This window comes from Quercus robur, chromosome 1 (genome assembly GCF_932294415.1).
Source record: "Quercus robur chromosome 1, dhQueRobu3.1, whole genome shotgun sequence".
Lineage (NCBI taxonomy): Eukaryota > Viridiplantae > Streptophyta > Magnoliopsida > Fagales > Fagaceae > Quercus > Quercus robur.
In genome coordinates this window covers 8236881-8252922 of record NC_065534.1, presented here as the reverse complement: position 1 = coordinate 8252922, position 16042 = coordinate 8236881, and the positions used below count along the sequence as shown (strand labels likewise).

Sequence of the window (16042 nt, the reverse complement as noted above, 5' to 3'; positions counted from 1 at the left end):
TTCCTTTTCTCTTTTTTTTTTTTTTTTTTTTTGGTTTGATATATCAATATATGGGGGTGGAGGGTTTGAAATCTGATGTTTCTAACGAGATGTCAATTGAGTTACAAGTTTTTAGCTTTTATTTGGTTATTTCGGTGGTATTACTATTTACATGCAACTATGCAAGTAGAAGCATCTTCATATGAGGCTGCATAAGTCGGTCTTAAAGTAGAAAAGGAAATGATCATTAATTGGTTCGTATCAAATTGAAGAGGCAACGAGAAGCGTTTTTATATAGTTTTACGGTATTTGTGGGCTTATTAGCCACGTTAACACGGTTCACTTACTTTATGTCTTACCATTATATTATTGTTTTGATGTTTTACCTTTAGTCTTTATCGTCTTGAGAAATGATATGTTCATAATATTTTTATAACACTTTTACAAAAAAAAAAAAAAAAATCTAAATAGCAAGTTGTTACTAGTGAGGAAAAAAGTAATTTCAATGGTGGGTTCAAATTAAAACCAATAACCTTTGAGAGTTTCATTTGATTGGTCAGGTTTAGCCATATTTTATTAAAATAAAACAAAAGTAATATGAATAATATTATCTACTCAAAATTTCATTAAAATAGTGATTTGGACCAAAGTGGACCTAAATGGTCTGAAGTAGACCAAATGGTTTGAAGTACATGAATTTCAAATAGTCATTCGGGTTTGATGGGTAGAGTAAGGGTTGTAAGAGAAGGAGAGACAATGAATTGAAGTAAGAGTAAAGAAGAAGAAAAAAAATGTGTAGAAGTTCTTCCAAATTAAAATAGATAAATGTGTAAAGATAAAGTAAATGTAAAGTTAAAACCGTCCAAAATATTATTAGAAAAAAAAAATCAACTAAAATGAAGTGTAAAACTAATTTGTTAATATATTTAATATTATCAAAAAATTGAATGAACAAATTTAAAAAAAAAAAAAAAAAAAAAATTTTGACAGGACCAATGATGTAGCTTAATAGGAGCTTGTCAACATTAAACTACGCATTAAACTATGCTTTAACTTTTAGATATTATATAGATATTGATTATTTACAAACATTCAATCCAATGTGCTATATTGAGATCATCCCTTAGAGCCCAACATTTTGCCATCATGGTGTCTATGATCCCAATGTTTTTAGAAAAATCTCTTATCCAAATACCCCTTTTTTTTATTAGTCTTTCTACAGAGATAACAAAAATTCACAATTTTATAATATTTATAAATTAGTATATCATCTCGCACATGGGTCATTAAAACAAAAAAAATTAAATTGTAGATTGTGGTGAGCTCATGTCTGAAGTGGTGAACTAATTTGGAAATATTGTGAATTTTTGTTGTACCCCTATCTTTTTTATTTTGATTAAGCTTCTCACAGTTGTCTCTGATTATCCAACATTGATTCATTTGTGTTAAAAGTTTGAAGAATTCTGAATTCTACCAAAGGTGGTTTCCAGTTTCCACCCCATAAGTTTGCAAACTCAATGGTGAGGGCTTAGATTTTCTTCAAGATGTCATGGTTGTGGGATCAAAGTCTAAACCTTCCATTACTCTCTTATTCGGAGATGTCCAAATTTTGCTAACAAGTTATGGGGAAATACATCTTTCTAATGTATGTGGTGCTTGAAAAAGGTTCCCAGCTCAGAACTAGTCATTCTTTTGATCTAGTCTTCCCACTGGAAGTCAGAAAGAAAAAAGAAAAAAATAATAATAATTCTGGAGTAGCTTTTGCAAACCTATTTATATCCCAAATGTCAGTAACTAAAGGTCAATCCCTTTTAGGAAGTGCAACAGGGTCTCAAGAGTCAAGACTCAAGAGCATTCTTTTTAGTTATTTTTGTTGATTTTGGAAGAGGTGAGAGGACAAAGAACCACGAAAAACATTGTTGATGGCCATTTCGGAAGCCCAAGTGGAAGGGAGAAGCCCAGCAACACGGACAGAGAAAAGTTGGCAAACGGATAGAAAACCCATTAAGCCCAAGCGGCAGGAATAATGGATCACAGGCCCATGAGATGAACAAATGGGCATTGAGGAGGTAAATGGGCTTAAAGGAGCCCGGAAAGAGAAAAAAAACAAACTATGGGCAGTATATGATGTGGAAAAGTGAGAATGGACCACGACAGGCCCAAAGTAATGAAAGTAAAGAAAGTAAGGGGTTGATGGCAAGCTCATGAACCCCAAGGATGAGGGATAATGTAATTGGGCCGGGGAAGCCCAAAGAATTTAGTAAAAGCCCATGGAAATGCAAAGTTAAGAAAAGGGCTGAGGAAGCCCAAGGAAAGCAAACGGGCCTAGGACGTCCAAGGGAAAACAAATGAGACACAGGAGCCCGCCAGTGATGTAATAAAAGAACCAATGGCCGTGCTGGGCCATTAGGAGAAGAATAAACGGCAGGCCCAAAGAGGCCCAACCAGATTGAAGCAAAACAATTTCGTAGCAGGAGTGATAGAGTGATATGGCAGGAGATGGTAGCAGGAAAAAGGGCGGGCTGAAGAAAAGCAAAACCCACCATCAAGCAAGGCCCAGCCCCGAATAAGGCAAGCCATAAAGAGGAAAAAAAAAATCTATTTTAAGGTTCCTGCTAGGGCTCTTTTGGGGGAAGTGTCCTGCTAGAATGACATACTACCCAAAGGAGCAAAGTTGAGTTGGAACTACTAAGTGCATGCCATGAGGGATAGGGAGAAAGAAGGCACCCACACCATAACAGGAAAGGGTGTCACAACAAACAAACAAACAAAATAGTTTTCTTTTGTTTGGCGATGGAGAGTGGCACACAGACGGACCAGTGGTGGTCGGTAGGTACACCCAGACCAGACAAAGGTGGTTAAGGGCTAAAATAGTAAAATCCGGTCACGGCAAACACTATAAAGAGGCCCTTGTCATGTACAGGAAGGGGGATAAAAAGCACCACGGTATTAGAAATTTGAAAACCAGGAAATAGAAAACAAGTATTAAGAAAAAGAAGTAGAAAGAAAAAAGATAAGAAAGGGGAATATTATAAGAGAAGGAAAGAAAAAGATAGAGAGTTAGAACGACAGGCATGCACCAATAGGTTGATTCCCTCTCTCCCTCTCAAAATCTTGCTCTATTAGAAATAAATAGTGTTCTTGTGTACCAACCATTCAAGTCCGCTTCCCTCAAAGTGATTAATTGCCATGGTAGGATCTCCCTGAGAGATTATTCACTTTAAGAAGAGGCATTCTTCCCTCTCTAGTTTTGGTCCTACGGATTAGATTTAATCTGATTTATTTCATCTCTCAATCAACTCATATACTACCCACTTGTTTCCCTTACTTTTCTTAAAAAATAATTGTTGTTAAACTGTGATTATCTTTTCTTAAATAGAGATTATCTGTTTATCTTAATAAAGATGTCAAAATACTTTATTTTATCTTGTTATTATCATATCTGTCCGCCGTAAGTGTGCTCCTAGCAGACGAGACATAGTTTGTGCACAAGTTGGCCCAAATTGAGTTGCAGTTGGACTGGTCTCAACTCCCTTACTCAGAATACTTGAACTCAGTACTGCAGGAGGCAGCCCAACTCACTTTAACCAAAAAATGCCCACTACAAACATTTATATATATATATATATATATATATATATCTTTTCACTTATTTTTATTTTTATTTTGGTAAGGATTGAGCCAGATTTAAGCCATACTAAACATGAGAAAATACCAAAAAAAAAAAAAATTCAAACAAAATATTTTGGTGGAAACAAATTGAATAATAATGGAAATTGAGTAATGTTACATACAAAAATAATAATAATAATAATAATAATAATAATAATAATAATAATTGACAATATTTTTCACATTAGATGGGTTGACAAATTTTTACTGGTTCTCATATGAGTTTAATATTGACATCACTTTTTTACATAAGACTAACAATCTGTCATATCAACAAATATCCAGTTTGTTGTCAAATTGGTTGTGTTAGTGGATTTTCATATGTGAATTTGGTTTAACGGTTGGTTTATATATAATCTATACTATTATTTAAGGGGCTTCCCTGTTTGATATCCTCATTTTTTTTGTTCAAAAATACCTCATACACCCCTATGTTTAAGTAGAGACAAAACTAAAGGACAATCTGGTAAAAATACAACTCTAACTCTCACTAAAACATTGCCTAAAAAATAGGGTCACTTTCCTGTTGATTTTCAAATTGCTTTGTCCACTTATAAAATAGATTCTCAAAATAAAAATTATATATAAAAAATAAAGACAAAGTTTTTTTTTTTTGGCTATAAAATAGGACCACAAAGTGTAATGTTTTCATTTTTTCTTTCTTTCTCCTTTTTTTCCTCTTTATCAAGACTTAAATGTTTCTCTCTTTTTTTATTTATTTATTTTATTTTATTGGTTTCCTTTCTTCTAAATTCTAATCCCACATTTTTTATTTATTTTGGTTTTTGTTTTTATTTTTTCAAATCTCTTCTTCTTTACTTTTGAATTATTAAAAAAAGGTGATTTTTAATGTACTTCCTTTTTCTTTTTCTTTTTTTCTTTTTAATGATTTATTTATTTATGTTGGTGTTTGAATTGTTTTCTCTTCACATCTATTTATACTGTTTTTTTTTTTTTTTCATTTTAATGAATATATTTTCTATGTCCAAAATAAAAATCACTATGTGTATGGTTTAATTGGATAGAAGAGGGAAACATCTTAAATTGAGATATGAATGAAAAATTATGACACTAAACCCAAAAAAAGGCTCATCACACACACAAAGCATATATGACGAGGCTAGTAGCCTTTTAAAAGTATGTATCTAAGAGTTAGATTATTTTAGATATACATCACTGTCAATTTCTTTAAAATCTTTTCTTTTTTTCTCGTGGGTATTAAAATACTTAGTATTCTATAAATAAAATTAAAAAAAACTTTTTAAAGGAAAAAAAAACTAATTTAAAAGTTTTTTTTTAAGAGTAAATCAAGCAGTGAGAAAATGAAATGAAATGGGTAAAACTTTTATTTTTTGTTTTAGCTTAAGGGTAAGTAAAACTTATAACACACCGTAGAAGACGCGAACTTCACCTAAATGTCAAGAAGAAGCCATTAGTATTGGACTATAGATATTTGATACACAGTCCAGGACACGTTGACAAATCGTTGAATAAAGTAACAAACTTAACGCAACAAAGAAAAAGCCAATCAAAATCAAAATCGAAATTGGTCAAAAATCTCCTCATTCTCAAAGCTAAAAAAATTCACTTTTTGCTCTCAGTCTCAGCTCACAGGTAAGCTACTTTGCTCCATTTCTCTGTTTTTTTATTCCAATCAAGAACACACAATCCATTCAATTACTGTTTTTCTCAGATCACAATTTTTTTAATTTACTTTTTAATATTTTTTTTTGTAGGTGCTTCATGCATGTCAACAAAGTGTCTATACATAATCCTAGTTGAAGATCATGGTAATATATATATATATATATATATATTTTTTTTTTATGTTTATAAAAAAAATTTGGTATCTTCATGTGAAATCTGCATTGAATTAAAAAAAAAAAAAAACCAATTGTTGTTACAGAATTTCATAGCTGGAGTTTTCAAGCCACCGTGTAGTGTTTTAATCTCCTTGGCTGATGGAAGAACTCGCAAGCAGGTAAATCTTATTAATCACTTCTTCTTTTTTCAATATTTAATTTTTTACTATTTTGATCCAATCCCTATTTTTTTTTTTTTTTAATGAACTTTCGAATTAAGTTAAAAAATGCATTGGCACCTATATTTTGAGTTGTTATGGATGATATTGCTATACTATGAAGTAGGAATCGTGTTCTTGATAAATTACTGCGTATACTTGTAACTTTATGTTGTTAGGAAATGATGAATTTAATCGAATAACCATTGTTTAACGGCGTGGACTCCACTTAATAAGTGGGCCCAACACGTGTTTTAAATGGGAGGCGGAGTGGAGACGGGGTTCAAACTTAAGACCCATTTGCTCTATTACTGTGATTAAGTGCTGCGTGTTCCTAAAGCTTAAGTCGTTAGGAAATTGTGGATTTAACCACTTTTGCCATTATGCTAACACTAGGCCTGTGATGTGTTGAAAATCCACTACACTTCAAAATAGATCCATGAATCAGTAGGGTGTGAAGGCTTCATTTCTGCACAACCAACCTTGTAACAAATTAGTTTTTTATTTTTATTTTTTACTTTGTTTTTCTTTGGTTAGCATGCTTTGTTTCTTTCGATTAAAGTCCATTGTTGTGAGACGTAAAGTCATGGATTATTTAAAAATTTGGGTCATAAATAGATTCTAGTGGATGTGAATAAATAGTTAATACCATATATAAATAAACTATACTGTCCTTATTTAACAGTTGATTAATCAATTTTATTGTTTAGTGCAAATTTTCTGTTCAGTTTCCATTCCTCGTTAATGGTCAGATCTCATTAGAGATCCCTAGGTGAGAATTAGGGAGTCATTTGCAAAAAGAAGATACGAAATTGTGTAGATTTTTTTTTTTTTTTTTTTTTTTTCCTTCTCTCTTAGCACCCTTATAGTTTCAGGATTATACACTCAATATGTTAGTCATTTCAGAAACTCCACTAAGCTTCCCTGTCTCTGACAGCTGTAAACTCTATTAACTCATAATGTTAAAAGTATAACTTTTTTTCTTTCAATTTTATATATATATATATATATATATATAAAAATAATAAAAAAAAAACTAAAAGATAGGAGAAGAAAGGTTATTTTCATCAGACCCCTTTCTTCCCTTGGTTTCAAAGGGTTTGGCTTCTCTACTGTGTTATATCCTCCACCAGTCTTCAGTTTTGCCAATGATTTCTTAGTTTTGTATTCAAGCTTCTTTTCCTTTTTTCCTCTCTTATGGGATCCAAATTGTCTTTGCCAAGTCACTTTGGCCAATAGATTGATAGTACCTCAAAGAAAAAGAAAGGATGATTGAATGTGCAATCAATCCATAGAAACTGGGGTCAATGAATACACCAGTGTACTCTAGCTCAAATGACACCTCCTTTCTCGTAAGAGTAAGGTAGAAGGTGAGGTTGTGGGTTCAAGACCCAATGGGTGCATATGTAACTTACTGATAGAAAATATTCATATAGAGAGACTGAAGAAAAATGCATCTATGACACCCACTATCTCCAATCTACTGATTCCTTATAGAGATTTTTGTGAAATGACACAATTTGCTTCCTAAACTTTGCTTCATCATTATATATATATGATAACATAGGGAATGTTTCTAAGGAAGAGCCCTTTGTGATTTCCCTATGTGATTGTTCTGTCTATGTGTATTCACCACAATGAAAAATCTGCTGTTATTGTCGCCTTCTTTTAACTACACAACTTAGATTTCATTATCAATTTTGCTTAAATGCCTTTAAAAGATTTGCACAGATGCATTGGCCTATAAATCTTAGTTTGTTGGATCACTATTTTATTGGCTGGTCTTGGATAGGATCAAACCTTTGTAGTGATATGATTTTATTGTTTCCTTGAATGTGTAATATGTTTTTTTGAAACCTTTGGGTATACATCCACTCATCCAGTATACTTCATTGGTTTCCCATGTTTTTTTTTACCTTCATTTTTTCCCCTGGTTTTATGAAAATATTACCTATTAAAAAAAACTACAAAGCCAAATCAAAATTTTTTGGAAATTATCAAATCTACCACAAAATTACCCCTAGATGTAGAATTTTCAGATGTCTTCAACTCCAAAGACGGTAACTAAATATGGTCCAAGTTGCCAAAAGTTCTTGTCTACATGGTCAGACCTATTAGGGATTCCATCAATAAATCATGCAATTGACCTTGAAAATCGTCACTGCATCACATATGTTCACCAGAAGCTGTTCCTAAATTAATTTATTTTCAAGCATTTGCATTTTCAAATTCTATCCTTTTTTTTACAGGTTCCAATAAAGAAGGACAATGGTCAAACAGTTATGCTTCCTCTGTTCCAAAGTCAAGAAACCATCATTGGCGAGGTATAGTTGGTTATTGTGCTTTCCAATCTTATGAAGGGTTATTACCAAAGAGTTTTGCTGACTATACACAGGTACAAGCATAATATGGGAGGTTAATTCTTGCTCTTGTTATCTCAGGTTCTTGTGGAACCAACACAAGGGAAGAAATTTGAACATAATGGTATTAAAATTGAGCTCCTCGGTCAAATAGGTGTGCTTCCTTTGCTTCAAGCTTTTCGTTTTAGATTTCTAATTAGTTGGAGTTTTTTTAATTAAGTAGAAAATTAGAATGTGAATGCAATTGGAAGTAACACAGATTTTCGTTTTGATAGATAAGAATAATTTTATTGAGAAGAGACTACTTCATGAGCAAAAAAACATGAAGCAGACTAAATAAACATGCTAATCTACTATTGTCACAAACTCATGTCCTACTTCATTGGTTAATTTAATTGATCAATTCTGGTTCTATCTATCTATTTTGATCAGTAATAATGCTTCATTGAAAAATTGAAATCATACGAGGAACCAAAGCACACAGGCTTTGCTAGCAATACAACTAAACTATGATGCATGGAAACTTCAACTATCAAGCAAATCAGCCAACAAATTAAAAGTAAAGACACCCAAAGCGTTGGTCCACTTGAGCAAAGTCTGGAAGAAGGAAATCTTCAATTCATGCATCGATCTCTCCCTTCATTAAAAAATACGAGCATTTCTCTCCCGCCAAATACCCCACATGAAGCAATGAGGGATCATAGTCATACTCCAAATCACTGTAGATTTATGCCTGTTAAACTTGCTAGCCCAACTTGATAAAAGCTCCTAGGCGAGTTTCTTTCTTTGTATGGACTGCTGTATGGAGTAAGATCCTTACAGGTGACAATTTGAGGGGTAAAGGGATGGATTTTGTTGACTGGTGCATTATGTGTCGTTGTAATGGTGAGACGGTAGATCACTTGCTACTTCATTGTGGTAAGGCTTACTGGTTGTGGAGTTTGGTTTTTAGATCCTTTGGGATTTCTTGGGTCTTGCCAAGATCGGTTGCGGATACTCTTTTTGGTTGGTGGAATTGGCTTGGAAAGCATTCGTCTAGCGTTTGGAATTTAGCTCCGTTGTGTTTAATGGGGTGTCTAAGGAGGGAACGAAACTGGAGGACGTTTGAGGACATGGAAAGTTTTGATGACCAGCTTTTGGCTTCTTTTAGTGGCTCACTCTTTGACTGGTCTAGGGCTTGGGGACTCACCACTAGTGATTCTCTCCCTATGTTCCTTAGCTCTCTCCTTTGTAATTAGTAGCTTTTCTTTTTTCTTTGTTCTTTTTCCTTTTCTTTCTCTATAATCTTTCTCTGCAATCTTTCTCTGCCTTATGTTTTTTTGCATAAGGTAGTTTTAAAAAAACACCACTCAGCATAACCCAATGGACCCCAAATAATGAAAGCACCATATAATTCTAGTTCTATTTTTTATTGTAAATATTTGAAACTGAAGTGGATTCTTAAGGATATGGTGAATGAAAAGCTTGATATTTGCTTGTTCTCTAGAAGGTGAAACACTTGGAATTCTCAGATGAGGGAAATCATATCGAAGATACAGTAAATTGAATATGGATAAGATCTTCTTAGTACCATTGAGAAGAGGGGAAAGAAAAGAGTAGAAGATTCAGAAGTGTTTTACTTTAGTTCTTTTAGGGCTGGTTTTAAATTAGTTTGAAGTTAGTATTATGTAATGTATGATATATTGATCTCAGATTAAGTTGACATATTCTGTTTGAAAATTTTAGCATTATATTTTTACTTTTGTTTCCCATTGGAAAAGTCAATGGATATAGGGTTAGTTTATCGTGTGCATTATTTGAGCTTTTGGGGACTATTCCTGTATAATAGGTATTACAATGTTCTGACCGTATTGTTTTCTTTTGCCTCATTGCAGAGTTGTTTTTTGACAGAGGCAACTTTTATGATTTTACTTCCCTTGGTGAGTGTATTTAAGATTGTGATTCTACAAAATGATCAATAATTAAATTGCTATACTATACCACCATTTTTGAACCAGAAACCTATACTTTATCTTTCATCAGGATAATCATTTCAAACTTTTGAAAAGTCCCCCCCCCCCCCTCTTCTTTTATTTTTTTAGGAAAAATTTTGAGGGGCTATGATTGTCATTTTCCATTAATTAATTAGTTTTTTTATATATTCCAAATAGGCCACGACTCCCATTATTTTTTGTGCAGTGCGTGAACTTGATGTTCCTGGTGAATTATATGAAAGGAAAACATATCCATTTGAATTTTCTACTGTTGAGATGCCTCATGAATCATACAATGGAGTCAACGTTAGGCTTAGGTACGCTGTCATCTAACTTCTACTATGAGAAAGAAGTTTGTTTATTAGAGATTGTATATTGTTCTCAAGACTGTTGTTTAACACTTACTGGTTTCTCTCTCTTTGCTAAATCTTCTATTCCCCTTCCCCTTAGAAAAAGTATCCTGTGTTTCAAGTTTATAGTCATCATGATAGTAGCAAAACCTGGAGTGTTATTCTGCTTTGTCTTATGTGGATCTTTTGGCAAGAGGGAAATAATCATAATTTTAGTTGGGTTGAGCTCAATTGGAATTCAATTGAATCTATGCTTTTGAGGACATGATTTAGGCAGCCTACACTTTCCATCTTTTTTATTTTAAGATTGTATTTTCATTTTGAGTATTAGATTTTACTCTGTTGGACAATTGTATACCTCCTGTGTACCCTTCCTTATTCTTTCTTCAATAAAATTTATATTTAACTGGAAAAGAAGCAGAAAGAAAGAACTGACCCTTTGAGTGTTTCTGGAAATCTCACAGGTATATTTTGAAAGTTACAATTGGTCGAAATTATGTCCCTAACATGGTGGAGTACCAGGAATTTGTGGTAATTTATTCTTGATTATGTAAGCTATATATTGAATTACTATGAATTTGTGATACTATGGAGCATTTCGTTGATTGCCATACTATTTTTGTGAATCCATTTTACTCTATTTTATGAAGTGTTTAAATTATATGAATGATGTTACAAATTTTCAATCCATGAGATTATTACAGTTCTCTTTTTTCTTGATATACACATGTTATATGCCTTGAAGGAGAGAGGTTGATTCTATACTTAATTTAAAGAAAGACATACAAGAGCGCAATATTTTGCAGTTTGTAATTAAAGACTTTTTTTCTTTTTTTTTAACTAGGTGTGATTATACTGTAATGACATGTAGTTGAGCTGGTTAAACCAGTTGAGCTGCTTTGTTCTATCTACTTAAATTTTGCCTAGTTTTGGAGCTCGGCACTAATATTCACAGTTTTTCTTTTATATTGGTTTTTTTTATTGGTGATTTTTTTAAAGTGATGGTAAGAAAAGTTCTCTCAACTTGTGTTTATCTATTATTTCACTTTAAAAAGTAAACCAAGAAAAACTCTGCTGCTGCATTCTTTAATCTCATTGCTTAAATCTTCTGAAGATGCTAGTCCTTGCTCAGGATTGCTATTAAATCAGATTGTATTTTCTACATCCATTTATATGTATTAAGCTTTTAAGCTCCTCAAAATTCCTCTACTGCAGATATTTAAATGTATAGAATGAGAGTATTGCAAAGGTACTCTATTTACTTCTTTATTATTTTTTGAATTATCTTTTACCGCTATGTTCTGAATCAGGTTCGCAACTACACTCCACCTCCACCAATCAATAACAGCATTAAGGTTAGAATTGTGATGCTTTTGCTTTATGTATGGTTGCATATGTTATATAAATGGTTTACACAAGATTCCTTCCTGCTCCTGTAATCTCCAGTGTCCCGATGCTTTCGAATATTTACTTTCTTCAAACAGCTGATACTTTCTCCAACTACTCCCATAATATCCAATTTCCTGTTACTTTTGATGTTTACTTGTCACAAGTAGTTGATAGTAGTTCCAACAGACAGCGTTGAATCCTCCATCTTATCCTTTGAATGTCACAAATGCTTGTGTATTTTTAACACATGATTTGTTCATAGCCTTCAGTCTTGGTGCTTTGTCGTCATTGTAATCACCCATGTCAATGTCTGTGATTCTCTTTTGGTTTTAATTTATTTAAAGGGAAGTTGTGGGGAGGAGTACACATGTAAATTGGTAGTTGATCTGCTAATATGGTTCAGGAAAGGAAAAAATAATAATTTTCCATAATGCTCCCATTTCTTTCTGTTGATGCTCATGCAGATGGAGGTCGGAATTGAGGACTGTCTACACATTGAGTTTGAGTACAATACAAGCAAGTAAGTATAAATGAAGGCCATGTTAAAATAGTCAAGTTTAATATTTTCTACAGAATGAACTAGGAAATTTTGAAACTTCTTAATGGTACTCAAAAAATTTGAAGGTATCACCTGAAGGATGCCATCCTTGGAAAAATATATTTTCTTTTGGTGAGAATCAAGATTAAAAATATGGAGCTTGAGATTAGGCGTCGGGAGTCAACTGGATCAGGGTCCAATACATACGTTGAAACCGAGACCCTTGCAAAATTTGAGTTGATGGACGGTGCTCCAGTCAGAGGTACACAGTTACATAGTGTGCAAACTTTTCTATAGCACATGATCTGATTTATGTCTTGTGGAACTCTTCTGAAATGATTCTCTAACAGAAGTCTTTACCATTATGCTTCTCATGTTTTGGTCTTTCCTTTGGCCAGTCTTAACTCTCTCTCTCTTTTTCTTTTCTTTTTTTAATTAATTTTTTTTTTTATGATATTTAATTTGATTGTGATTCTGGCATTCCATCTGTGATGCTACAATTGCTTTCACATGGTTGATGGTTTCTACACCGCTTAATATTTGTATCACATGGTTGATGATTCTATCATTCTGTGCAACAACTATTTCGTTATTTAATTATTGGGTGCATCCACTAATGCTCTTACAGGAGAATCAATTCCAATCAGACTTTTCCTTAGTCCTTATGAACTAACGCCAACATATCGCAACATCAACAACAAATTTAGTGTGAAGTACTTTTTGAATCTGGTTCTTGTGGATGAGGAGGATCGGCGGTATTTCAAGCAGCAAGAAATCACAGTCTATCGGCTTCTTGAAGATTAACTATTTTCTCAACTTAAAGCAGTTCAAACATTTCGTGATGAGAAAGGAGCAGCACATGCTAATGGCACCAATTACTGAAGCCCTTGTGTGGTTATTTAAAGGATGAGTTAGTGGATTCATCTCGGTGAGCTGTTTATGTAATTGCCAATATACACACGGATGATCACTTGATGATTTTGCTTTTTCTTGAGATTCAAACACCTGTAAAATTACAGCAGTGACCTTTTGTGATTTCAAAATTTTGTAGTTTTGGTTTGATAGGGGTATCTTATTGTGCTTTTGTCTAAAAATAAATATTTTTGGGTTATGTTATATACTTATGTGTGTGTTTTTACACATGCACATGTATCAGTCTATTTTTCAATTTGTGTTTTATTTAGTTAAATAAATGATTTATTTAGTGTATTTTTCAAAAATTTGGAGTGGAATAGAGAATAAGGAATAAAAAATTATTTAGCCGCTGAAAGTTTTTAGCATTCATGTGAAATTCTCAAGATGAAGCTTCTTTGACCACCAAATTCTCACTACATTGTGGACCTAACTATAAGATTTTTACTTTCTGCAGTCAGTTATAATCAATATGCACGTATTTACAGGACTCGTCAAATAAATTATTTTGAGCTTCCTAATTGGTATGGTGCTACTATTATTGGATGTGAAAAGGAAGCTTCTCAAGAATGCCAAATTTATACAAACATGACACTATGAGAAATATTATTGTACTATTGAGGTTACAATTATGCCAATTCAACTTTTATAGATTGAAGGTAGGACCAAATGGAGGTTTCGACATGGTGTTTCTTCTGCTCTAAGAAAATACATTTATGACTCTCACATGGTGCCGTACTTGGGAAATCTCAGAAGAAGTGATCGATCCAAAATACACGATTCTTCTATGGTAATAGACAACCGTATAAATTATTACAAACTTGTGTTTTGTCGTGCGTGCAGTAGGGACGTAGTTACCGACTGAGTGTTAGGAAGTTAGGACACCAGTGGTGAGAGAAAAGTTAGGACCCACTTATCCGTGAGCAAGTTGTGAGAAAAATTATGGTTCTAGCATTACTCATACTAGCGATAGGCCCGCGCAATATACAGATAATGCTGTAAGCTATTATGTGAGAAGATTATATAGAATGTTCAAAATATTTTTAAGTAATAACATGAAGTAATGTTGCTATAACTTGATGAGATTTTTGTCTAACTAATGATATATTAAAAAATAATGTGAGGTGAAAAGTTAAATGAAAAATTACTCTAAAAGCTTTACATGACATAATTGCATGGTCTCTCCCTAAGATTTTTACTTTCTTATATAAAATTTTTTAAAAAATCAAATAAAATACTTTATATATATATATATATATATACACACTGCATACCTATAGATAATTAATATGTGTACTTACTTCATTGGCACATTCAATGAACTAAAAATTTGACATGAATGCAAGCTTTGATAAGGTGGACTAAATGAGAGAAACTCAAGAAATGTATCACTATCCATGCTATCCCACATGAGGTCTCTACTTTTATATATACTAGTGTGTAACTTTAAAAAATTAGATAGGACACATGGCACAAAATTGAACTTCAATTTAGAATCTAATTAAATTTAGACTCTTTGATTTTTACAACTAATAATTCACTTAACACACAAATTTAAAAATTAGATAAGACACGTGGCACAAAATCAAACTCCAATTTAAAATTTAATTAGATTTCTCTTAGTTTTATATATATATATATATATATATATAGATTTCTTCTCCTAACATGTTAGATACAAGCCCACAATTCTACCTAGAAAAACTTTGCTTTTACTATATATTAAACCAATTGATAGTCTTATTCATTATTTTCATGCAGCAATCATACTACCATACTCAAACGGTGGATATAGGTAGGAGTTGGTATGACAAACACATCTAGTTCTAGATTCTAACGTAAGATAATTGATAGAAACTGGTTACTCGGTAAATGCGACAACTTTACTATTTAAAAAATACTTTAAAAATAATATGTATATATATATATATATATATATGTCAATTATAGTTAATGAATTGAGATAAAGATATCAATTTAGATTATTTTTAAACTCCATTAGTTTCTATTTTTATTTTGCCACAAAAAGAAGGGCAGTGTACACATCTGTGGTAGGTCCTACAGGCTGGCATCTGAAGACAGCCTACGTGTCTCATAACCTGCCTTTACCTACTGCTCAGCTGATTGAATTCCACGTCATATTCTATAGTCTATACCATCCAATTTATGTGAATGACTCCGACCTATACTTTTATATATATATATCTACCATAAATATGAGTGATAATAAGTGATAACAACACTATATAATATACTCAATTTTTTTTTTAATAATATAATATAATACTACCACGAGTATCTCCACTTGACCTAACAGATTTTATTTTATTTTTTTTGGACAAAATGATTTTGTTTAATCCATTTACATGCTTCTTCATTCATGTGCTATTGGTGAAAATAATGATTTATAATGAAGTGGGCCATAGCATATCTATATTCTATAAACACACACTATGTGTCAGTGTCGTGTCACCAACGAATTTAAAGCATTCACGCCACTCCAATTCAAATTTTTAGCCAGCAGAGGATTTAAAATCAAAGGGGATTTTGGCACCAAGTAAAAAGAGCATATTACACCCACTAACACACCGTACACACACATTGGCTTTTAACTGAAATCGTGATTTCACAACACTTCTTTCAAAATTTTAATTAGTGGAGGATTTAAAATCCAAAGGGATTTTGGCACAAAGTAAAAAAGAGTAATGATTATTACACACACTAACACCGCACACACTAAGGACACATTAATTTCAAACTGAAATCATGACTTTTAAGTTAGAAAGTAACGTGTGTTGTGTGTGTAATGGTATTTTCCGCAGCAAAAATATTGCGGACAAGATTTATTT

The 16042-nt window shown here is 32.6% G+C and overlaps 1 protein-coding gene across 1 annotated transcript; it reads left to right on the top strand.

The window, feature by feature from the left end:
* Positions 1-5087: 5087 nt before the first annotated feature.
* LOC126718909 (vacuolar protein sorting-associated protein 26A-like) lies at positions 5088-13449 on the top strand. Its single transcript, XM_050421307.1, has 12 exons — positions 5088-5265; positions 5388-5441; positions 5558-5632; positions 7921-7995; positions 8113-8185; positions 9906-9950; positions 10210-10321; positions 10819-10885; positions 11665-11709; positions 12208-12263; positions 12368-12543; positions 12910-13449. Exons 2-12 carry the CDS (start codon positions 5439-5441, stop codon positions 13083-13085), a joined length of 903 nt encoding a protein of 300 aa, XP_050277264.1. The 5' UTR covers positions 5088-5265; positions 5388-5438; the 3' UTR covers positions 13086-13449.
* Positions 13450-16042: the final 2593 nt, after the last annotated feature.